We start from the raw sequence: 25,675 nt of genomic DNA, 5'->3' as shown, positions 1-25,675 counted from the left end.
GCACGTGGTTGGTTGGTTTGTTTGTTTTATATTGTAAGTTACAAATGAAATAGCACTACAGTATTGAATTTAAGAAATTACCTCTTCCCCTCTTGACTTTCCAGTCTTGTGCAAATAATTTGTGACGAGTTTTGAAAACGAATGCTTCTTTATGTGATCAAACAGTGACTATTCCTGTTTGGTCCAGATGCAAACGTCTATGGGTAAATACTGAAGGCACTTTATCCACAAGCTGTATCCTAGAAGCTTGTGTATTGTCTGGTTAAAAACTGTTTCTGAGGTTATTTGCAAACAAAAAGAGCCAGGTTGCTGTGGGATAGCTGAATCAAAGAAATTCCAGCTTCAGCAAAATCCTTCTTTCCCCAGATGCTCCTCATTTTTGACTGCAGAGTTGGTGGGTGCCTTAGTGGTGTTTGGGGCTCGGTGTTAAGCTGTGAAGTCCATGGCTGTTCCTTCCAGCACTGCTCACCACCTTCTTCCTGCTGTTCTCACACTGCGTGTCTTTCGGCACTGCAGTGATGAAACGGAGTGCAAACTGCCGTCCCTCCACAGGTTTGAGGGAGGGAAATGGCCTCTATGAAACTAACTTTTTTGGCTCCTTTTACAACTTAAACTTAGCCTGTGATGTGGGGCAGAGAAATGTATTGTGCCTGTGGTTCCACAGTCTGCTTTTTATTAACTGAGTTTTTTCATCTCTTGTGACACTGGCTCCTTTCTCTCCGTTTTTATATTTTTATATTCCTCGTGCAGGCTTTGCTTACTTGTAGATGGGTCCCAAGCTGCTGGCAGTGCCGAGGGATCTGTGCCGTTTTAGCTTAGCACCAGGTGCCTCGCTGTTACAGCAGCACAGCCTCACTACTTCCCACAGGAGGCAGCTCAGCTCTCCCTGCTCTCTGTGTTTCCAGCTTTGATTCCCAAGTAATTTTTATTTTCCCGTGGAAAAGATACTGATTGGATTGAATGGGAACTAGGTAGGGAATGTAATTTAACATAGCAAGCGCATGAGGACAGGGGAGTGCAGCACCTATTGACCACTCTGGTAGTGGTTATAGGCAGAAGCAGGTAGAAGGGCAATAAATTTAGGGCTGGTTTAGATACGTTTGTGTTGCTGCTTCAGGTGGATTCTCTTTGATCTTGATTAGAGCCTGTGCTGTCAGATTACAGCTTCTAAGTGAAGGCAATGCGCAGAACTTATTTCCATGGAAATTCTTGCTGATTTCTTACAGCCTTTACAGAGATTCTTCACTATGGCAATGCATAGCCCTTAAATTCCTCGTTTGCCTGATATGGAGCGAGGAGATCCAAGAGGTGTGTTAAGCTTCTCGCGTGCTATTTCAGAATAAAGCAAAATGATGATTGGGCTTGTGAAAAGATGCCAGTGCTCTGTGATAAAATCCACTGAAAAAAAAACCTCTTTTCTTTTATGAGTGGGTTATTTATAGCATACTACTTCTGCCTGTGAGGGTTCTGTGAGAAAACTATAACTGGGTACTTTAATCGTTAGCAGCCAAAGAACAGTTGGCTGCAGGTGACTCCGTGCATGATTACAGAACCTGCTGCCTGTATTTTTCAAGGTGGTCTGTGCTCTTGTGACTTTTACAGCTCAGGCACTTTCTGCTTTCACTTCCAGGCTGACAAATGGAGATGCAGCATAGTTAAACGAGTTGCTCAGGGCTGTCTCGTGCTTGGCTCTTGCTACTGTAAGAGCAGAGAAAAATATAGTGATAGCCATTGAAATGGCAATCTGACTTTATGGTGTGGAAACTGTGATGTTGTAACAACCATTATTCAGCTAATAAGATTCTGCTTTTTTCTAGCTTTTCTTCTTGTCTTGGTGTGATGGGAGCTCTAAGCTGTAAAATAATTGAGGTAGGGATTTAGAGATTTGCTACAACAAACCTGTACTAAAAATAGCACAAAGCAAGATCTTCTCGCATTTGTTTTATAAAAAGTCTTAGCCAATCGATAGAAATATATAAACTATTCCAAGTTGCATCAGGGTGAAAGTTATAATTATGTTTTATTGATTAGTCATTAAGTTTTAATCTGGGTGTAACCATTGGGACTATTATTTTGTCAGTAGTTTTTTAACGTACTTTTCCCCTTTGTACACTTTAATAATTACGATGATATAAATTGCTTTTAAATATGAAACAATAAGACTATGTCATGTTAGGATTCCCAAGACTGCATTTCCAAACTGTCTTTTTACAAAACGGAAAAATTAAGATTTAGAGCACGAAACTGATGTTGGACTTCTAGGTTTGCTGCTCCTTCAGTGGTGAGCATAAATGAGTCAGTCACCTTCTTGTCCATCAATGAAATGTGAGTATGTGCTAAGCTTAAAGTTATGTTAATGCTGACTAATTTGTGTTTTGAATGTGACCCAGTCAAAAGAATAAAATAGGTAAGGAGGCAGAAAGGCAAAGGTTGCATCAATAGGGGAGAAACTGGTCAAATGGGAGCTCTTAGTATTTATAGCAGCCACTCTTCTGTATTTTTTACAGCCCATGTAATTGCATGGGAAACAGTCCCCTGGAACTGGTTCGGTTCAACTTCCCAGTTCCAGGCTATGGGGCACAAAACTGAGCAATAAAAAAGCAGTGGCTGTAGTGTGGTTTTCTTTTTTTTTTTTCTTTTGGGCAGGAGGAACAGAAGGCAGCTCTCATCTCCCAGAGTGAGATAAAGAGAAGTGCATACAAAATCTGACCCTGTTAAACATAATTATTTTTTCCTTTAACTGAATCTTGCTGGATAGGGACTCTGACTATCCCATAATACATGAAAAATTACTTACAAAGACACAGCCAAAACTCTAGAGGGCGGATCCATGGTATATCACCTCATCTCATCAAGGAAAAAGAAGGTTGAAGAATACATGAGTTACCTGGAGGAGCGGAACTCTTATAATACCCTTGTGAAGTTTGGAGATAGGAAACACACTTCCTGCATCCAGGGCTTTGGAATTTTCCATCTTGACTCTATATTGTCCTGTATGTTTAGTCTGCCTGTATCTTTGCAGTGAGCTGCCAAGTATGCTTGGAAAACATGATATCATAGGGAGTGGAAAGGAAAACCAGATGTTCTAAAATTTTACTTTTAATATTCTAAGGCGATTTAAGTAACTCTGCAAAGGAGCAGTGCTTTTAACTTCCTAGTCCCCGTCTTAAATGGTAACCAGGTGTGTCTTGCAGATCCAGAGTTAATTGTACAGCTGTGGATTGATTTGCACAGAATTTTTAAGGTCTGTTTAATATGACAATGAATACTGTTAATTACAAGAAATTCTGACAAAGAGAAGTCCCCCTCCGGGCCTTCCCCACCAGCCTCCTGCAAACATGGATTTATGGGACAAGTTTAAGATTGTCCCAGTTTGACCGATGAGGTTTCCTTCATGAGTGCCAAAATGGTTGGATTCAGCACTGCTAATTTTACATCCTGCTGACTTTTCCATGGAGGTGAGAATATAGTCGTTTGGATGGTGTTCCTGAAGCTAGCTGACAACGGCCTTTTCCATCTAATGTTTAGATATTGTTATGGTTACGATCTGAACTTTGCGATACATTTAGTGAAAGTTTTGGGCTGTTGCTTGTAAATATCAGGTTCACTCTTATCTTTCTGACCTTTTATTTTTGATTGACTATTTTTGATGATGTCTTTTTTTTTTTTTTTTTTCCTACTCTGTAGGAAAGCAAGTCTACCTGACTTCAATTTCACTTGTGAGAGAAAGTGTGTGGGAGGACTGAGGACCAGGATGGGAGTTAAAGGTCCTGTTCTTTTGGCAGCTAGAGGTAATGACTGTGCTCTGCAAGTAGATTTCCAGCTGAAGTTATTGGGCTGCTTTTGTCTTTATGTAAGTTTGCTGAGCACTCCAGGATTACAGCGCTGGAGGTGTTGACACTGGGCAGTGTATTGCCAAGGTTGAGAGATCCTAGGTGTGACCTGCAATGAAGTGGTGCAGCTACAGAGTTTGCATAGCACCAGGCAGAGAGAGTAACCCAGATCCTGAAGGCTGCATGAGGGAGAGGGCATGAGAATGGCTGACTTGTCATACTTCACGTGAGTGAAGTGAAGTAGCAGGGGAAACATGCTGAAGAGGGCAACAGCTAAAACATAGAAACGGAGCTGGATGTTCGTTTCGCTGCCTCATCTTGGTTTGAATGAGTAGGTGAGTGGTGTGACATTGTCACCTCACTCCAACAGGGGCTGTCACTGTGGCTCCACAGGGCGAGATGAGGACAGGTATTTGAAGGTGAATTTCCAAGCTCGCTTGTGTATTCCAGCGTGTTGCCACTTAAGATACTTTTATGATAAGAGCAAAGCGTGTGGTTCATCTGTGATTAGCATCTGACTGTCAGTATTAATAGTTTGGGAATTTTTTATCTCCTGTTGGAATGTGTCAAATAGGAAAACTTCTTAATGCAGGAATTGTCTTTCTGGGGAATTCAGACAGCTTTCTCTACTAGTCCTAACTTGTTTCTTAGAAGAAGCAAGCCCAAATGCAAGCAAGTTTAGAGATTACAAATCGTGGTTCTGTCGAATAACATTTTGAATGTGCTTTTAGTTCAAATAAAGAAGAGAAGGGCATGTTTTTATTACTTTAGGCTTAGTCTTTTTTTCTCAGAGGGGTGTGGGGAAGTGTTTTGGAGAGGACATCATGTTGTTTGTCTCCGTCCACAAATCAGCCTCTTTCTCTCTGCCATGGCAGTATCTTTTAGAACAGTTAACTAGTTTCAGTTTAATAGAAGAACAGCAATCTCCAAATATGAATTCCATGAGAGTGGCGAGGTTAGAGAAGAAAGTTGCTATTAATGCCTGTTCTGAGGAAAAGGCAGAAGCACGAGTCAGACAAATCCACAGGGTAATATGAAAGAATCTCCAGCAGGATAATTGGCCAGTGCTTTGCAGCATTGTAAGCCCTAGAAGATCATATTGTTGGAGTCCAATCTAACAGAGATGAAACAGCCACTCACATTAGACATGGAGTTAAGATTTTAGCTATTTGAAACTCCAAAACTTGTGTGTTGGAAGATGTGACTTTTCAGTTCAATGGGCAAGTTGGACACTCTAGGCAGAGTTGCTTCTAACTCAACAATCGCTTGCTGGAACAAGAGGTGATTTAACACTTACTGTGTCTAGACTTTTGCCTAATGGCTTTGAATTTTTAACTATGCCTTTTTCCACTCCACTAAGAAATGGACAAAGCTAATTAAAAACAAAAAGCCGCATTTTCTGCTTTGCATTCTATCTCCTCTCCGCCAGTGTAGTATGGGCTAGTGTTCAGAGTAGTATTCAAAGTCTGAGAGCAGTCAAAGTTTGATGGGACCTCTTCCACAGTATTTAGGCTTTTTTTTTGCTGCTTTCATTGATCACTACTTGTCATTTTGGGTGTGACTCTTTTGTGCTGTGCATATCTGGATGGATACAGACAGTGATAAGATGAATGTGCTGACCCTGTTGGGGAGTGCAGCAACATAGGTGGTCTTCTGAATTAATCATGGTGGATTTTGAAATATTCATGAATTAATCTAGGTGAGGTCAAGTCCGCACTACAGATGCTGCAGGATTTTTGCCAGATTCTTATGCCAGAAGCATAGCTGAGCAGTGTTTGGAAGATGGTTGTGAAGGTGAGGCTGCTGCCATTAAGGGCTACTAGAGAAGGAGCATACTTAGAGTGGATGGAAACTCAAATTAGAGCTGCATCTGGAAATTGCTTGTAAATAAAGATGAATGGAGGCATGAATCTACAAATGTTGCCAACAAATTCATCATGCAATTAAAGGCTGAAACAGCAAATTAAGAACTGTCAAACATCTAAGCAGCCACCCATGCTCATCATCTCTTGTGTGTGCCATGTTAACTGCATGCATTACTTTGTCTTCATCAGCTGTCTTTTCTAGATTGCTGTGTTATGTGCTCAGTTCAGGGCTTAGAGGATGTGCTGCTTTGCAGTATAAAGTAGAAGCTTCATGGCTGTCATTCCTTTTTCTTTTTTAAATCCTAGGGCTGATGTTCAGCTGATTTATAAATATTTGTAGCTCAGTGTGTCTATAGAGGAAAGCTACTTTGGGTTAAAGAATATAAGTGAGAAATAAATAATTTAAAAGTATTTCCTGATAGATTTCCTGGTTTGCAATGTGTTCTGCTGGAGTCAGCTTTGGAAATGTCTGAGATAGTTTAAGGTAAGTTTATTCCAAAGTAAGGTTCCATCCAGGGTTTGTCAGGAATAACTATTTCTGAATAGCTCCATATGTGGACAAGACCATAATTCTTTAAGTGAAAAGTCTGTAAGAAAGAGTAAGGGATCAATTAAAGGAAAATACTTGATAAAATACAATGTAGTTGAAATTTCCGTGTTCTGGGCCAATGTAACCCCAAGAGACTGAGGAAATTGTAAAATACTAGTCATCTTTCAACAGGAGACTTAATGTGTTTTCAGAAAATATTGCCTGTGTTCTCTTGCCTGGAATCTCATTAACATTTGTCCTCCTGTAACACAGCCCGACCCCACTTGGCTCCTTGGAAACAGTTTTATGCTGGATGGGATGCACTGTGCTACTTTTGCTGAAAGAACAGTTTGGCTGGTGGGTGTGATGAGTTTCTTGAGCCTTTTAAAATTAGTTTAACAGACTTGATGGTGGAAGAGTTGCTGGGATAGATTGGATCATGCAGACAATTCTGTAGGTTGAATTAAGGGGTACTCTTGTTCATCTTTAAGGCTTTCTGTGTTTGAATGTGGTAGTTATTTGTGATTCGTGCATCAACTAGGGTTTTTAAAAGCTGTTCGACTGTCTGATTTTTTTTTTCACTTGAGTGCAAACCAACTGCTTGCAACTGTACTGAGGAACTTAAAAATCTGCGAGACACTTGGTCTGTGCTGGAGTACAAGAGATGTGCCTAACAGCAGGCCATGTTTAGTAGGTTTTAGGTTTGGTTTTAAAAAGGAAACACAACTCTACACTAGTTAAACTTTGAAAGACCAATTTAATTATGCAAAGTGCACAAACTTTCAAAACATCTGCAGTCAGAAGAACTTCTGTCAAGAAGTATTTAGTGTAAACTTTGTCAGCTTCACAGACTTTTCCAATTCTTTTTCTGTTAACTGATAGAATTGGGGTAACGGTTTTTCCTTGCTGTGAAGAGAGCTCAGCTCATATTTCCACTGTTTGAGGACAAACGTTTTCCAGAGTGTACCTAACATGGTTGGTGGAGAGGTAGGCAGGGAGCCTACAGTAAGAGTTGCAGGGCATGTAGTGTGGCAGTTGAAGAGGCATATGTGGGGATGGAAATCAGAGGGATAGAAGGGATGGACAAGGAGCCGGCAGAGGACTTCAGGCTGCTGGATTGAAAAGGTGTTGCTCTGGAGCAGGAAGAGGAGAGTTCTGAAAAGCAATAATAAGAAGCTGACTTAGAGTTGACAATGACAGGGTGAAATGACACTGCAAACCAGCTCTGCTATTTCCAGGTGTAGTCATCTAAGGTGGAAACATGGAGGAAGTTGAAAATGTTTTGGAAAACCAGAGGTTTTACACAATGCTTGTGAGATTTGGTGCCTGTGAGTGGTCTCATCTCTGAAAGAGTACATTTTAAGCTCTGGGAAGTGCTGAGATCTGAAGGATCTTGCTGGGTGAGATTGCGCTTTGAAGAATGTTTCCTGCCAGCATACAGGGGAGCTGCAGTTAAATTAATGAAGGCTCTATTGTGTCAGTCAGGAAAAGATGGGACAAAGAGCTTGGCATTGTCTAAAGCTTCCCATCCAGAGCCTATTAGTCAAAACTTGTTCTCTCCATGGGGTTTAAAGTAGGAATGGAGTCACCTGTTCAAGATCCCAGCTGCCTTGCACAGCTCTGAATTTAACTATGCTGAAAAGGGCTGTGGGTGCTGTGCTTGAGCGTGGGAGGGGAAAATAAGATTAGCATTTTCTGAGGTTTTGTTTTTGAAGATGAACTCATTTTCTTCTGGGGCTGGAAGTTAAGGCAGAAACTGAAGGTGGACAGTGCATATAATGGGCAGTTCCTGTCCTCTCTGGACACAATTTCCTCGTTAAATAAGTGTTAACGCTTCAATTCTCCAGTTGTGCTTTAGCAGGCAACGCAACCTGCTGGCAAGCAAGCACGTGTGGAAGGACTTGTTCACGGCTTGAGGTGTGATCCACAGCAAATTACAGACCACAGACTTTTTTGTTCTGTCTTGGTCAAAAGGGCAGCAATTATTTAGGTGAAAGTGTATTGGTGTTTGAACTGTTACAGGTCTGTGGTTGCAACAGTTCAGGCTTCTCTGCTCAAAGAAAATATGAAACCAAATGCGAATTTCATGTTTCTCCACTTTTCTGTTGATTTTTCCTGGTGGTGGAAAGGGTTCAGTGGTTCATCTTCTGTCTACAGAGACGTCTTGTGCTCTTCACCCCCCTCTGCCCATCCACTAACGTTCCCAATCCAAGACTTGTGGCAAGTTTAGGAGCAATTATTTGGAGGATAAGATACTTTGCTAATTGCATAATATTGCATTGAAAAAGTTCATTTTTACACTGATATTGGGAAGGGGATCACAAAGAGATCTCAAAAACCAAACATGGACTTAGAAAGTCTGGAGCAGTATGGGAAGCTGCAGTGCTGAATTCAGTATCTGTTGAGAACCTCTGACTTGAACAAAGAGGGAAAATATCCCTTCTTTTTCAGGATCCAAATGAAATCAGTGCAATTTAAGAACTCTTAATTTTAGGCTCAGCTATTATTTTAATCATTCAGTTATCTGAGGAATGGAAAAGGACACTTTTCATGTTTCAGGTGAAAAATAGTAAATTTCTGCTTACAAGGGAGCATCTGATAAAGAAATTTAGATGCTCAGATTGTCATATTTATTAACCTATTTGGGGAAGCAGGTTTGTTTTTTTTTAAAAATAATATAAACACACAAACGAAGCAGTAGTAAGACTAACCTGAGTTATAAGGTCACTTTTGACTGCTGGAATATGGCCAAGGCTAATGCGGAGTGCACTAAAAAATACCCAAACAAACAAACAACAAACCCAAACACTTCACAACATCAAAACCATCTTTATTGCTTCTTCTCTTTGAATAGGGGTTTAGAATTGCACTGCTTTTCTTGCTCTTTCTGTGTTATGTTAGAGCAGGCAATCCTTCTGACCTTCAGGGCTGGGGGGAGAGATTAGGATTTTGTTGCCAGATTGACTGCAGCATAAACATAAGTCATAGCCTCTTTGTTGTAATTCTTGTGCAGCAGCTTTTTCTTCCGAATGGGTTTGTGATTCTCTTGCATAGGTATTGTGAGGTTTAGCTTAAAGCCTCTGCTGTCTGGGTACAAATTTGTGCAGTGTCATAAATTAGATTCTTGTTTGATTAAGAATAAATTTAGGCAGATGACATTTAAAAGTAACTCTCCCCAGGTATGTTCCTTTAGTTCTGTATAAAGTATTAAATTTTATTTATATGGTAAACATCAATTAAAGCTTCCCAGCCTACTCAGACAGAAAAAAACATTAAAACTAACCTCCAGCTAAGGAAATCTACAATTAGAATCATTTAGGAAGACAGTGTTCTGAAGAGTTTAGAGCTGCAACACAGAGGAGTATTTTGGAGCTCACTGCATGTTTCTGTATCCATTTTTCAAAGCAGGCTTAGGTGTCCAAGCCAGAGATTTGGACAGAGTCACTGAGCGTGGGTTCCTAAATTGCAAGCCACTAAAGTATTCCCAAACATTTCTCTGTCAGACCACTCTGCTCCTGCCTTGTAGCAGAATAGCTGGCTAATTACAAAGTGGAAAAAATTCAGCCTTGATTCTCACCCAGTCCCAGGTTAGTGCAGAGAACAGATGAGCTCGTTAGCCAGGAGCACATCAGGTGCCAGCATCTTAACAGAATGGGCTCTTAGTCTTTGCCCTTCAGTAGCCTGCCTTAAAAGCATGGATAATATCTGTCTCTTATTAAGATAAGAAACACTCAGACCATATGGTTGTGGGAGCTTTGAAGAGTATGAGTGAAATCCTCAGCTGTGCAAGGTGCATGCCAGGCTGCAGAAAGTAATGCTTTCTCAAGCTGCTCTCCTTGGAAGTACAAAGCCACGAATAGCAGTGTGCCAGCTGTGTCCCCAGTTCTGAGAAAAGCCTGCCCTCCATCATCCCACTTTAAATAAGCCCTTAATAGCAACTGCAACACCTGCTCTGTCCTCTTTCAAATGGTTCCGGATACCTCTCCTGCACAGACCTTCCTGCAAGGTTAGGTGTCAAACAGTAATATAGGTGCCTGAAACAAATGCACATGTTCTTTTTAATTATGTGCCCAGTGTTACTGTCTGTAAAAAAATGCTCAGTAGCCTTGTGCTGATGAACTAGGTGAGTAATACCTAATTTTTTAACAGCTGCTCCAGCTTTAAGTAGGATTAGCCCCTGTGCTGAAGTCAGTGATTTGAGATAAGGTGTTTCCAATAAACTTAGTTGAGTCTGTGCAAAAGGCTTTGAGCAGGTCCCTGGTGCCCTTTGCAGCAGATCTTATTTTCTGTTAGCTTCAACCGTGTAGGAACAGGCTGATCTACTGAAACAAACTGTTTAAATCTTTATATATATATAGGAGGCTTTGTGTTGACTTTAAGTCACTTTTAAGACTTTAATTGCACTGGTCATTCTCCGTTATCAGTTGGGATATCGGTCAGAACAATCAGGGAAGACTGGTTCCAACACAAATCCAACCAGGAGATGGCAGCATTGATGCGTGTAAGTAATATCTAAAAGTTAAAATGCTTTTCACTGACAAAGAGAAAACATTACCTTCACTTAATTGCAAGATACTCTGACTAGCAATACGTAGATAAATGTTAACAAAATAGTCCTATTTTTAGCTTTTTACCCTAAACAGCTAACACAAGTTAGTAAATTAAAAATGCAGTTAGGTTTGCATCTAAATACTGGAGTCACCATTTGACCTGGTAGTGATTTAAGAAAAGAATTTTGCAATTCCAAACGGTTTTGTTCAGAAGTGGTTATAGTATGAAAAGGCTTGAAAGATAGTAGATGCTAATATTGTCGTTTCTGCATAGCTGCTCTGTAAACTAATAATAGCTTTGCTTGTAGCTGTAAAATTGGGTTTTGCTAAAGTTTAAATCTAAAAATCCTTGAGTCTTTGTTTCAGCGTTATTATCTCCCTGTGGCATGTATGCACATGCATTGTCATGGGGGCAGAGGCTGAAAACGGGAGAACTAATACCTGACCTGGTAAATAAGTAAGGAATTTGTAGGGCAGCACCCATTTTTTTTGCTGAATTGGGTTTGTAGGATCTTGATTCTCTCTTTCTGATTCTATCAAAACCACAGGAATAACTCCCTACTCCAGAGCTTGCCTGGAAAAATGAGCATGGCTCCTATCAACAGGGTGCTGTTGTCTGATGCCTTAATGTCAGCTGAGGTGGCCAGGGGCTAGCTGCTGTACCCTCTGCGTGGCTGCCTATGCAGGTGTTCAACAGAGAGCTTGTTCATCACAGGACCGTCTCCAAAACTGGTAGGATGCCCAGGGAGTTTAGCAGGCTGTATTGTGTTTTGTGGAAGCAACAGGCTGCATCTTGTGAACAGCCAAGAGATTAAAAAGCAATTTTTTCCTGTGATCTTGGTGATTAGGGAGGTGAATGGGCTCGCAAGGTCACGTTATTGTCTGCCTTCCACATCTGTTTATCTAGTAGCTGATGTCAGTAAAAGCATGTACGTGGACAGTTACTGCAGAGCAGCCACACAAGTTTATTTTTCACCCATGCTTCTGCAATTTGCTTATTGCTTTCAGATGTTTGAAATTTTAAGTATGAATTCTCTTGGTGCAGTGTTATCATGCTGGTGCTGATTGAACGTATTTAGCTAAGAAAGCAAACCATGGAGATGTGCCTTGTTCTTTTCACTCTGCAGTGTAACCTGGAAGGTGCTGGGATGATTAAAATCTAAGCATAATAGAGTTGAGATTTTTCTGCACCCATCTGTCCCAGGTTGTTACTTTTCTTAACCTTGTGAGCTAGTAAGATAGGTGTGAAGTCGATCTTGCATACTTCCCTTTAGAGACCCGTGTTTGACTGACATCAAAAGGCTGCTCAGATTGTTTCTGGTGGTGAGGTACAGATGTAGGAACTAATAAGGTAAGGTGGTGTAAGTTCAGGTGCACAGCAAAAATGTCACCATTCGGTCTGATATTGGCAGTTGCAGCTTGTGGCTTTTTCAGTCCCAGAAGTGTCCTATGGAGCCAATCTGACAGCGCGGCCCGGGTGACACAAACCTTTATTATTTCCTTTCATAACAGTACAATGTAATCACTGTTTTTGTTCCTGTGCATCCACGGATCCCCTTGTAGGTGCAAATTCAAATGGGAGAAACATCCAAGTTAATTTGAAATGAGATGCACCCCAAGCAGTCCCAGGGAAATGGAGACATTCCTTTGTAGCCACCCTTCTCCTGCCAAAACTGCAGCACCCTAGATGTCAGGAAGCCACCCTGAGCTCTTTGTCTGGTCTCGTTTGACTAGATTGTTTTCATCCGAGCCTTTTTACAGCTTTCCTCCTGCCTCCATACTTTTAAGGAATAAAAAGCTAATATAAGGACATGGAGTGTTATGAAGCATGAAGTTCCATAAATATTTATGCTGAAGTATCAAAAAAAACTTGACAGTTCTTATTTTCTTGACAGATTGGGGTCACTTGTTATTTTTGACCCTGAGAATTGAAGAGCACAAGGAGTTAGATCTGTTTGTAATGACTTGTGGATATTGTTGTCTGGTAAACGTGTAGGAATGTAACAGGATAATGGACTTTTTCTTGGTCTCTTTGTGAAAACGGAACTTAAACTTTGTACTGTTACCCACAAACGACCACTCACATTACTGTCTCTCCGCAGTTGGGCAGTGAATTCCTGAACTTAAACTCTCTTTGGCACATGTGGCATTCTGGATTAGCAGCTTGGTTTGTCACTTCAGATGGACAGCTTTCACCTAGGTTGCTGAAGTACTCCGTGATCACCTTTACGTCTAGTGACCAGGTTCATCGCAGCACGTTCTGAGCGTGACACAGCATACGACTGAGGAAGGCCAAAAACCTGGCAAAGGTGTCTCCAGTGTTTTGCCACCAATCCCAGCCTGCTTTAAGTATTTCCTTGGCCAACTGAAGACAAGCTCTTCTTAAAAGCTTAAATGCTGATAAACGGATATTTTCTATGTAGATGAGAGGCATCTAAAGCTCTCATAGTTTAGGATCCTCATTCCTCAAAATTGTATGCACATAAGCTTAACTCCTACCTGAAGATGTAGTGGCAGGTAAATGTTTTAAAGCCAAGTCTGATTGCAGCCACATTATTACATCCAGCTGCAGGGGCCTTTTTTGCCTTGTAAATTAGTTGTGTAGGGAAGGATCAATCTGATGTTTCACCTCAAATGGAATTGGATGTGTGTTTTAAGGTAAACCTTGAAAATATTCCATGTATCTAAAGCTAACTGGAGTGTGTCTTGCTGTCAGTCACTAGAGGGCACAAAGGAACTACCTAGAAAAGATGTTGGTTGTTCTTCAAGTCCTGAATCTCTAGTTTAGATCTGTGAAAGTCAGGGGAAAATTTCTTTGACTGCCAAAAGACAGGATGGCTTCAAAATTTTAGTTTCATCAGTGACTTTTCCCACTCAAATATACTAATGGTTTAGAAGTTAAAAAATTTCAACGGTACTTCCATTTTTCTGCCAGTACGATTTTGTGTTTGGAAGGTATGTAGCTCTCGGAGCAAATACATAAACTGCTCATAAACAGCTTTTAAGTTCAACTCGTATAGTTACAAAAGTTATTTCCTCCTTTCTCAGCTTTCTGTAGTTGGAACAATCTCCAAATGTGTCCACTGCATGAAAAGTAAGGCAGCAAAAGGATTTGCTCTCTGAACGTATGGTTCTTTTGCAGGTTGCATGCCTTGTACGGGTTCCATCTGAAGTTGTCAAGCAACGGGCCCAGGTTTCTCCTTCCTCAAGTACCCTCCGGATTCTTTCCCACACCTTGTATCATGAGGTGAGTTCAGTGCAAAATTTCAAAGGTGCTGCTTCATTCTTCCCACTCAATGCCATACGTGTCCAGAAGTGTTCCTACAGCTTTATTCCAGTTGCGTGCTCTCCCAGTACTTTCTCATCTATTTTGTCGTTAGAAGCGATTGGCATATTATGGTTAAGGAAACCCAACCCCCACCTACGTGCACTTACACGCACACTCTAAGCAACTTTTTTCCTCAAAGATTTAGCTTTCCAGTTTCCAACGCTCTGTTTGTATTTATGTGAGCAGTCTCAACAGAGCATCAAGTCTCTGTATCTGGAGGTTGTAGAATGGTTTGCAGGTTTTGATGCAGGCTTTGCAGAACATGTCTTAAAGGCAACGTTTCAGAGAGGCTCTGTAAGGAGCTTTGGAAGCGAGTGCTCATCCAGTGTTGGTAACTTGTGAAAAAGAAGGGCTTTTGACATCTTTTCAGTAGTTAGACTGTTCCTGCCTCTGAAACCCCGTTCACCACTGCTTTTACTGAGTCTCACACAGGGCATTTTTCAAGTTGTATTCTGTAAAAGCAAGTGGCTCCTAAAAACACTATGGGGAAAATTATTATACACATTTCTGTGTGTAAAAGCCAGGAGAAGGAAGATATAAATATGACCTTTAAACCATCCACTTGATTTTTATTTGCTTGTAAATGAAAATTATTGTGATAACCCTGCACATGAGGGTGCTGGAACTTCTTTCTGTGTTTTGACCATTCTGCTATAAAAGCTGATGCTCTGAGAATTGCATGTTTTTCTTCTTTCTAGCTGGCTAGAGAACCGTAAGAATTGCCAAACACTGGAATATACTATCCTATAAGATATTAAACATAATTTTATATGCTTTTATAAAATCATATTTTAATTTTTGAATGTTATTAGCTAGTTAAAATACAAAATATTTGTATTTAAAAGCTCTGAATCAAGGCTAAGAAGATGAACATAGGAAGCTGTCATTTGTGTGTTCATTTTGCATAGGCTATTTAAACAGAAGAGAAGCAGTTTCAAAATATTTATAGGATAATGAATACTTCTAGACCAAAATATGGGGCAAGTAGAGTTTGAAGTAATGTATTTCTGTGTCTTCTTGTCCTTTGAATTTTAACTGTAAGGTCTATTTTCTCCTCTATAACTGAATAATCTGAACAATGGTTAAATGATCTTTGCAATGAACATAGAAGCCTCTGGCATTGTGAACTGTGAAATACAGCATACAAGGTGATAATCAATGTAGTCAACCTGCAAGAAGCTCAGGTCTGACACTCAGTAAAGCTGTAATGCTTGTCTTGTAATCACTATTAAATTGTGGGTTTTGGCAAACTAATTCCTTATAGCTGATGCTTTCTTTTGTTGATTTACAGGGTATTCAAGGACTTTATCGGGGTTATAAAAGCACAGTATTAAGAGAGGTAAAACACTTATCTGCCTCATTTAATTTTTTTTTTTGTTTTAAATTGATTCCTTTGCTTCACTTTGTTCTCTAACAAGAGGTAGTAAAGTTGAGATCAATTGCTCTAACCATAAGCTCTCATCCTAGCCTATTTTATTCTAGATAAGTTACTAGCGTGTAGTTTAAATAGAATCTGATAATGTGCACCAAGATGATGTGTGATACATGCAAAAAGTCATCTACCATTCTGTCTCTCAGTTCTGTTGCTGCTAAGTCATAAAAGGATGGAAACGTATGAGTTAACATGATTAAAACCTTAAAATAAAGTACTGGAAACTTCTTCAAGTCTTGTGATTGCATCATGTGAAGTATGTATGCCAACAATGGTGAACTGGTGGCATCAGGCCAAGCTTGGCATAGACAGATTTAGGCTTTCTTTAAATATGTTTGTCAGCAGATGGCAAGAGATTATCTGGCATCTGTGTATAGGGGGGATTGTGTGCTCCCGCGCTCTCATTTTTTTTTTTTTTTTAAATGTGTGAAAGAAATGCATTTAGTTATCCAGCCTGTAGATGTGATATGGCATTACTTAGCTCTAAATCCAAGGTACTTCACTGTTGGAAAAAAGCTGGAGCTAAAAATATTTTTGGCCTGCTTGGCAGAAAGCAGTTCCTAAACTGAGATCTCCTCACAAACATACAGCGAATTACAGGATCAGTGTCTTGGAAGTGCTTGGGTACACTCTGTGAACTGCAGGCAGGTGAGAAAAGCAGAAAAACATGCAGATAACTCCCAGTCTAAAACTGTTTCAGAATCAGATACCAGGAGGTCATCTCTTGACAAAGCAGAAGGGGTACCACGAGTACCTCAAATAGAGATGAGGCTCGATTCCTGGGAAAACGTAATAGCTACTGTCCAGGAAGGGTTCTTTACTTACTGTGTTCAATGGGATGTGTGGGTTTGTCCTCTCCATTTGTGACTTGACTGAGTAAACTAAGTTCGGATCTTTGCTTCTTTTGTTTTTTTAAATACAGAATTGGATCGGTTGGCTGTGTTGCCATTGATAATAAAGCCAGTTACAGAGGGGTTTTAGCCTTAATTCAGTAGCTTTTCTTTTAAAGCATTTCTTCCAGCTGACAACTGTTTTTAAGACAGTTATGTTAGCCAGCTCTTGTTACAACTACAGAATAAAGATGGACATTACCTAAAATAAGAAATACCAAATTCAGTGTTCCTTAGAGAACTGACAAATGATAATGCGCTGCAGTCTCTTTTAGCAGTGTTGAGTGTTTAAAAAATTAGTTATTTGTGCAGAGATGACACCTGCTTTTCTGAAACGTAACCTCCACCATAGCTTGGTCCTGTACTTATTTTCTGGCTCACTAAACACATGTTATTCACTCAGATTTTATTTGGAGACGGGCAAAAAAGGCCAACAAATCATTTTGATTTCTCTGAGGAGTTCTGAATAAATGAATAAATTTAGATCCTATTGAATACAGATTTTGCATACTAACAGGTAGATAAAACACATGGTTGCTACTGGGTGCTGTTCTCCTTAAAATTTGTTTTGACATATGTCAGGGTGGTAATTAATTTGCAGACCATATTCATGGCATAGTGTGTGACCCTGCTGAGATAACTTTGTTTACTCAAAATGGCAGCACTTTGTTGGAAATTTAATGGGGGTCCTCTCCATTATGTGTATTCATAAAAGATCCTTCAGAACTGATTTCAGTTGAAGTATTGCTTTTTGGGAGAATCTGTCCAATAGAATGAGAAATAAATGATTACCAAATGAAATGTGCTTTCTCTTCAAAATGAAACAAATCAGTTGTGATGTTTTAAAAATAAATATCTTTGAATTTAACAGCCTGTTAAGACCATTGCATTTTTTACACTAAATATTGTAAAGCAATGCCTATTCAAGTAATGCCAGCATGCTGAAGCTTCAGCTGGAAATGTTGCAAGCCTGACATTTAATCTGGATATTTTCCTCTCTTTCCCTAGAGGAAGAAGTGTATGTAAAGTCTTTATTTCCAGATAAAACTCTATTTTAATTCATTATTGGACACATCCAGGTAGCTGCATAGCATATATAGACTCGTATTTAATTCCAGCTGATTTTTGTACTTACATAGTTTGTTTACATGATTGAGTTCTTTACTTGGACAAACCCCTTTGTTTAGTTACAGTGGAGTGGGATTTCGGGATAGAGAGGGGCTTCAATGCATGATTTTTCATTAAAAGAAAATAATTGGAAGAGGCTAGGAGTGTTGATGGTTTTCAGATTATGATGTTCTCACGCTGGCAAAATTCTTGAGCCAGAATTTAAGAAAAGTTAATTTAAGTTGATGCATTGGGATAAAACTTTGATTATCACATAAAATGCATTTCAGTGCCTTTAGAGAGATCTGCTTGCCAACTGCTTGGACTCAAGTGAAAATGAGTCTGACTGTTTATAAAGGGAGTATAATATTAAAACTTCATCGTTTTACTGTAGTGTAATAGATCTGTTCAGCTTGGAGAAGAGAAGACTTCGAGGAGATCTTATTGCAGCCTTTCAATATTTAAAGGGGGCTTATAAGAAAGATGGGGAAAAAATTTTTAGCAGAGCCTGTAGCAATAGGACAAGGCATAATGTTTTTAAACTAGAAGAGGAGAGGTCTAGACTAGATATTAGGAAGGAATTTTTAACCTGAGGGTGGTGGATGGAAACACTGGAACAGATTGCCCAGAGAGGTGGTGGATGCCCCATCCCTTCATTCTTGATTCTCATTCTTTCAGTTATCCACCTTATGTTTGCATCAGAATACTTTCTGTACAGGTGAATATCAGAAAGAAAAGAAGATGGCCAAGTATATGCAGTGCTTTTAGAAATACCTTTGAGTGAACCTCAGTGGAGGACAAAGCCTTCAATGCTTGGAAGTTTTGTCTATGACTTTTTCACCTACTTTCTTTTTGGTGCCTCCTCCCTCCCATCTCCGTTATGTTTGGGTCTTTATTTCTTCCTTTGATGTTACTTAAACAGAAGTAATTAAAAAAAATCTAAAGGGAAGTGAGGTACAGAGCATCACTCTCTTGGCAGCATGAGCCTGATGGAGACATCCGTACTCCAAGAGGAAAGCTTTTGTGATACAACACAAAGTGGGAGTATGGTTACTAGGTTGCTGAATGAGACTTCGAATAAACGCAGAAATTGGAGGCTGTAAAATGATGTGGAATTCCCATGATGTCATTTCCAAAACAAATCCGAGTGAGAATTGTCTTTTTCTATGGTAGTAGTGTACCAGTGTGCATCGGTGTAGAAACAGGAGCATGCTCCTAAGAGCAGTCAATGAACAGGTAAATTTATTCATGTTCTGTACAGCAAGAGACAAGTTCATTTGTGAAATCTCTAGCCATCTTATAACAAGGCAGGAGCAGACTGTAAATCCACTTTAAATTCTCTAGAATTTCTTAATGGGGATGTAGTTCTGCTGCTGAGATCTTATATAAGCAAATGGAGCCAGATTTTTAATTCCTGCATAATGCATTTTATTAACTATGACCAAGTAGAACATCTGTTAAAATTCCATAATGTTCAGTTCATGGGAAAAAGAGAGAAACCTCTGAGTTCCTGTTGGAGCTTTTCCATTTCCATTAGTGTTACAGGACTCTACCAGATGTCTTAAAGGACGTTATTATGAATGAGGGGACAACACAAAAGAAAAGGAAGTGCCTTGTCCAGTGTCTCTGTGTACAATAGCTCCCTGTACAATGAGTTATTTGACCCTCAGCGTGTCTGTGTGCAGGCTGGAGCTTTGCACAAGCGATGCTGCTGTTAGCTGTAGTGTCCCTTCTGTTGTGAGTTACTGTGTGGAAGAGTTGAGTGAGTCCCGAGTGGGTGTTCTGTGTGGTTTCCATCTAATTTGTTGCTTTTAAAAATATTGCAGATGGACTGGGCCCTTGCCTAGCAGTAGATTCAAAAGGAGCTAAACTGCATATTAAAGTCCTCCTTAAAGATAAAGAGGGATGGGGGACGACTGGCTCTTTATAATTCACAGATGACTTGAAAGGAGACTGAGAATCGCTTTCAAATGTCACGTTTGCTGCGCAGGTTGCCCTCAGCAAGCCGGTCCTCTGTGTCGCCTTGTAGAGTTTGCTGAAACAATTCAGGCTCTCTGCTCATGGTGGCCTCTGTTCGGGTAGAGATGGCAATGCTGCTTCACTTAGCAGTGTTGTTGGAATTTGAAAGAAGGCTATCAATAAATCTGAACCCACTGCTGTCAGTGTGCTGTTGATCTGACTTTCAGTGAGATAGTGGAGTCCTTACTCCTGGGAGTCCCAGTTTTTTTGTGTTGGTACAGTTGTGTGTTGGTTTGGGTATTTTTTTTTGTTTGTATTTCTCCCTTCATTGTATGCAAGTTGGCAGCCCGAGTGGATAAAGGCGGCTATTGTTGTCTTGGGAGGAGGAGAGCACTCCGTGCTATATTCATTTTCAGGAGGAGCAGGACAGATAGTTCAAAGTTTGCATTAATGACTGGCAGCAGTGGGACAAATGGGCAACAAATTCAGGCTTTTCCGAGTCTCAAGAAGGCACAAGTAATACTGTGTCCCGAGAGGAGCGTGTTGTTTTACATATGCAGCTGAATGAGCATCCTGTTGTAATGGGCGTATCAAACGGGTGCAGTGTAGCCTATGCAGATGAAGGAACCAGCAGAAAAAAGACCAACTGCCCTCCCCCTTAAATGGCTTATACTTGGGAGAGGGAATCTAAAGCAAGTGGCAGCAAAATGGACCTTAAAGTCACACCTGCTTCATGTTCCTAAACTTAAAGGGTCAATGAACAAAGGATGCTGAGAAGGTTTTGTATAAAACTGTGAAACCCAGCTGACATATGTTAAACCACTGTTGACTGAGGGAGGGAGGGGATCTCTGAAGGTAGAGCTCGATAGGGAACCGTCTGCAAACAGGGAGCCTCGTTTGTTTATCCACTAGAGGTAGTTTTGCATGCTTTTCTTTTGTTAGGACATCTTTATATAAATATCCTGTTCTTCTAGCTGTTAGAGGTTTTTTTTAAGTTTATCTCTGTTGCTGTAGGACAGAAAGAATGTTATTAATACGTTCTTTTACTTACACAATTAAAACTTTGATCTTCTGTCATTCTTTGTGTATTACAGAGCAGATGTCAATAGAAGCAGGCAAAGCAGGATGCTATCTTAATACAATATTTGGAAAAATAAACATCCTCCTTAATGAAATATGTGCAGTATCTGTCTTTTGTTACCTTCTGGAAAACTGGCTTTATTGGGGTTTTTTTGTGAGTCTAGGTAGGTTAGGTTTAACCAGGAATTTGCCAGGCAGGCTCTGTAACACTGGGTTTTTTGACTTTTAGTGAGCAACCAGCATTTTATTGGCTTGGGTGTTTCTGTATAGAACAACATCAGCCTCATGAAAGGGATAGGAACTGCAAAATGGATTAACTCACTTGTCCCTGCCATGTGGAAAATTGTGCAGAAGTTGTGACGTGATTAATGGGAGGAAAGTTGAAAAATTAAGACTCTGCTCCCTCCTCTCCGCTTACTGGAAAGCCTGTCACTGGGGTTCTCTCTCTCTGGTACACTTGTGTCCTTCTAGATATCGATATTGGAGGAGTTTCATACAGGAAAGTATATAAGGGTTAAAGGTAATGCCTGTGGGGTAAGAGCAGGAGGCAGCTCCATGCTCTGGATAAGGGCTGAAGCACATCCGAGCTCGTGACCTGCAACACTGATAAACAGACAAAAGGAATAGCCGTCCTTCACTGTTGTAGGTCATGCTTGTTATCTTCTCCTCTGAAAATGCTGGAAGAGTACTTGGAAATGAAAACGGAGATCTCAAAAGGCAGTTACAAATGACTTTTACAGACCACACAATAACTCTGCTTTTTCTAATTTACCGGTTGTGGGGAATAGGTTTTGAGACATGCCTGACTGGCAAATTGGCCAGGGTGGGCAAAGACCTAAAGCAAATTCCTTGTTGAAGTCTGACAGGGGTTAGCTTTTTTTTTTGTTGTTGCTCTCAGCTTTCCCGGTTGAACGCTCTCTCTCAAACTAGGTGTAGTATCCATATATACTGGTTAGAAGCAGAATGCAGCCATCCTTGCTGCCATCAATTTTAAGTGTATCAGTGGAGCATTCAGTTGTTGTCATGTCTGACATCAGTGGATATCTTCAGATGAAAATAACTTCATATATGCAGAGTGTTTCTGTATTTTAAAAACTGCAGCCTTGCATCTAGGGTCTTTGAACTGAAAAAAAGACTGAAAACTATGTGTACTAAAAATGGCTTATGTGATTTGATAATGCAGATTCCTTCCAAATGAATGTGTGTGCAAGCAGAGTCTTGCAGGAATCATATTCTACTTGAATATAGATACTTGAAATAGATACTATTTCCATACATTCTCTTAGCAGCTTACTAAAGCATTTTTGCAAGTGATGTTTTCCACAGCATTCATGGTATAGGAACGTGTTGGGTCAGTAGCAACACTGTGGGCAAGAACAATTGATGATAAATGAACAATTTTGTAGTTCTGGGCTTTTTTTGTTTGTTTTTTTTTGGGTTTTTTTTAGACAACTTGAGAAGTATATTCTTTACATTGGTTGCTCTTGGTTTTTACATGTTTGGCAATGGTTTGAAAAGCATACTTCAGATGCTATCTCCAGTGGAAAATGTGAATATGAAACTGCTCTGTTTCCCCACCTAAATAAAATTATCTGTGACCAAGGATTAGGAAGCAGTTGCGAGTCCCTCAAGAAGGAGAACTCACAAAAAGCATCCCTTTCCCCAATGAGCAGGTGAGACTTTAACCAGAGGGAGTACAGGCATCAAGAGAGAGAGTCCTTATTGTAAAAAGAGCAAAGGCTTAAAATAGTAAAAGAAGTAAAAAACAAATAGAAGTGATTATAAGGGATACTTAAAAAAATAGAAGAAAGCAAAAAAAAACAAACCAAAACCTACCCGGTAGTGTCATTGAATAGTAACACCTGTACAAGGCAAAACTAAGGATATTGGAGTTAATGGAGTGACTTTGAATCTTCAGTCGTAGTGGCCTGTTAGCATGGCACTGAAGTCGGGGAGAGCCACTGCATCTCTAATGGCATTAGGTGGTTGTGCCCACTTCTGTAAAATTTGGCTGACCTTAGCTCTTGGGACTGTTAAAAGGCAAACCCCAAAGAATTGAATAGAAATTTGTGGCATTTTTGGATGAGTGATGGCTTTTAGTTTTAATTCCACAGCTACATCCCGCTAAGGACAACTGTATTTTGTCTGTGTAAATTTTTTCTGTAGTTTTCAGTGGGAGATAAGATGTCCTGTGTTACTAGACTGTAGGGTAATCCTGCCAATGGCCAAAGGGTTGCCCAGCTCTATCTGTTGAAGATTGTGTTTTGTTTGTGGGAGAAGCCACTTCTGCATATCAGTGCTGCAGCAGGTAATTCTATAACCCTAAAAAGATGTACAGATTGCTTATCTGTTTATACAAAATCTGTACATCTGACATATGGATGCATGTACATGTAAAACGTGATATTGTTGTCAAGGGTCTCAGACTCTGTGAAGCAACTTGTCCTGTAAATGTGTGTGGTTGGTCTGGAACAGCAAGCAATTTAGCAATTTCCTAGGAGCACACAACTGTATTTCAAGGGTGAAATTCTTGCTTGAACTAGACCAAAACATGATTTTTTTACAGTGGAAGACTTCCACCGGCAGAATCACACTGCTGTCAGTATTAATAGCAATTATCTGTTCTTCATACTTGGGCTGCTATTACCTGGTATCTCTATATCTGCTGAAAACCAGAAGCACAGTTAAAAGAATTGGCAATCCAAGAGCTTTTTCCCAAAATTCCTTGTATGATGTTATCTCAACCAGCAGTTCTGCTTTAACATAAAAATCCAAGTGTCTGCTCCAGTCAAGAGAAGATGTACGTCAGGACCTGGGGGCATAATGAGAGTTCTGGGGAGCAAGGCTGGTGTGGAACCTAGACTGTCCGCTTTCTGCTTGGCCTTGAGCTTGGCCATGACTGAGAGCCTTTAGCACTCATGAGCCACCACAAATTGAGTGGTGGCTGTCAGACGGCTTTCTTTTTTTGATGTTTTCATATTCTGTAGATTGTTGAAAGAGCTCAGCAAGAGGCAAGTCTTGAGGGCATCGACGTGTGAGCTCTAGTGATTTGTTTGGGAGAGTCCCCTTCTTTCTGTTGGGAGTTTAGCACCTCTGTACTTTAAATGAAAGTAGTACAAAGTGGTGGGCTTTGAGTTGGAGTTCAGAGGATGGTGTGACACATGCTAGTTTCTTCTGGTTCTGGTACAGGCTGGTAAGTAGGGGGACTCTGGCAGTGGGGCGAGGCAGGTGGTTGGGGTCTTCTCTTAAATTGTCCCACCATTGAATCTAGGAACCTGCCATCCGTATCCTCAGTATGAAAAATCAGGTCTGCATATATTCATAACAATGTGCCTGGTTTTGGTGGGAGCTTTAGCACTTGAATTCCCATTTGTGCAGGTTTCCAAAGACCATAGTGATCATGTGCTTTCATCTGAAGGTACAACAGAATTGAAGGGGTGTACCTAAAGCATGTAGAAAAGAGGAAACTAAATTTTAATTTAGACTCTTGCTGCTGAAGCCATGCCTTCTTCTGACCCTAAACAATTCCACCCAACCCTGACCTGTCACTAGATTTTTATCTATATATATGCACATATAATACTCTGTTACTTGTTACATTACATATAATCTGTTTATATAAGTAAGTATTAGGTATCTACTGAGAAATATGAAACTGAAAAGTTGAATCTGAAACCCAAACGTTACGGTGAAGGTGTGAAAATAAACCAGATCTGCAGCAGAGAGCATATGTAGTTTGTCACAGTTAGAGCAGTGTTTGAAAGCATGACTATAGAGGCACTTGTGAGAGTCTGCTACAAGAACAGTTTTCCTACTGCTCCACACAGATCATGCTTCAATTTTTGTGAAAGACTAGCTTATTAGTATCTTGCAGGAAATAAGAAGTGATTCCGCTGATTTAAGTGTAGAAGTGATGCCCCACAGAAAGAAAATACAGAGAGTCATACCCAAAAAAAGAAAATATGGAAAGTCACACCTAGCTTCAGAATATTTTCAGGAGGAGATTTGGCTGGGTTTAGCTAACGGCAGAGATGAAACAACTTTCCTACTTTATTTAACGAGGAATCTTGGGAGTGCACTAGCAATCATTCCTTGTAGTAAACAGTTCAGCCACTTAAGGGAAAAGAAGCTAATTTGGGGCATGGGAACTTTTTCTTGTATTTAAAAATAAAAGAAAAATAGGAGCACCATGACCTTTCTTCTGTTCCTGTTTGCTGTGGGCACGGTGACTTCAGTGCTGTCATACACTAGAGGGCACACAATGCTTACGATTGCTGCAGTGCCAGCCCAAGGAAATGCCTATTGCCAGGGATCTAATCTTAGGCTGACCTGAGGATCTTGGAATTGACTTTGCTTTAATCCTGCCTCTCAAGCCAGTTGCAAAGGAAACAAAACTTGAAATGTTATGAATTTTGTTTGACTCTGGGGACCAGTCCCATTGAATTGCCTGGAACTGCCTTGTGCAGGTGAACTCCGTGAGATTTAGTTTGGGAACGATTTTATGTACTCTTGCTTTCTACTTTTGCCTAGGTTTGCATTTGATATGAATTGATCAAATAAAGTCTGTAGCATTCCCCACGTGTTTTTGCCCAGGGGAATAATGTCTGTATAATCACAGAGAAGAGAAAGAAGGTTATACGATCATGACCTGTTAGTGTCCGTGCTGAGACTTAATAGAATATGTAGTAAGCTATTTAAAATTTTATTTTAAAGTCAGTTTTTGTCAAGATTCTGCAGTTCCTTAGCTTATCTATAATATTTATATTATATATATGTATTTATATATGTATTTATAATATATATATTATGTATTTATATATGTATTTATATTATATATATGTATTTATAATCTCTGGGATAATCCCTGTGTGGTTTGCACCTTAATTTGGGAATCTCATGTCACTTTATACGTAGTTGGAACTGCATGGTGGGGATGGAACAGGAGAGATGGGTGGTAACGTGATTTTCATTATTTTGATGGAAAAGCAGGGAAAGGAGGCCTGGTGTGTATGCTGCAAATGGAAACAGCGCTATTAAACCAGGTTCTTATCTCACTTTTATTTTTCTGTTGATTTTATAGAAGCCAATAAACAGCAAGCTCT

At 40.0% G+C, this 25,675-nt stretch overlaps 1 protein-coding gene across 3 annotated transcripts in view; it reads left to right on the top strand.

Annotated features, from left to right (window-relative positions):
- The window catches only part of SLC25A26 (solute carrier family 25 member 26), an 89,784-nt gene that overhangs the window by 5,316 nt on the left and 58,793 nt on the right, over window positions 1–25,675 (top strand). For all 3 annotated transcript variants that reach the window (XM_054076461.1, XM_054076460.1, XM_054076462.1), the window contains exons 4-5: window positions 13,920–14,024; window positions 15,397–15,444. In XM_054076461.1, coding sequence (XP_053932436.1) covers window positions 13,920–14,024; window positions 15,397–15,444 — 153 coding nt within the window. The remainder of the gene's footprint in view (window positions 1–13,919; window positions 14,025–15,396; window positions 15,445–25,675) is intronic.

The sequence above is a fragment of the Cuculus canorus genome, chromosome 11, assembly GCF_017976375.1.
Source record: "Cuculus canorus isolate bCucCan1 chromosome 11, bCucCan1.pri, whole genome shotgun sequence".
Lineage (NCBI taxonomy): Eukaryota > Metazoa > Chordata > Aves > Cuculiformes > Cuculidae > Cuculus > Cuculus canorus.
This window is presented reverse-complemented; position numbering and strand designations above follow the sequence as displayed.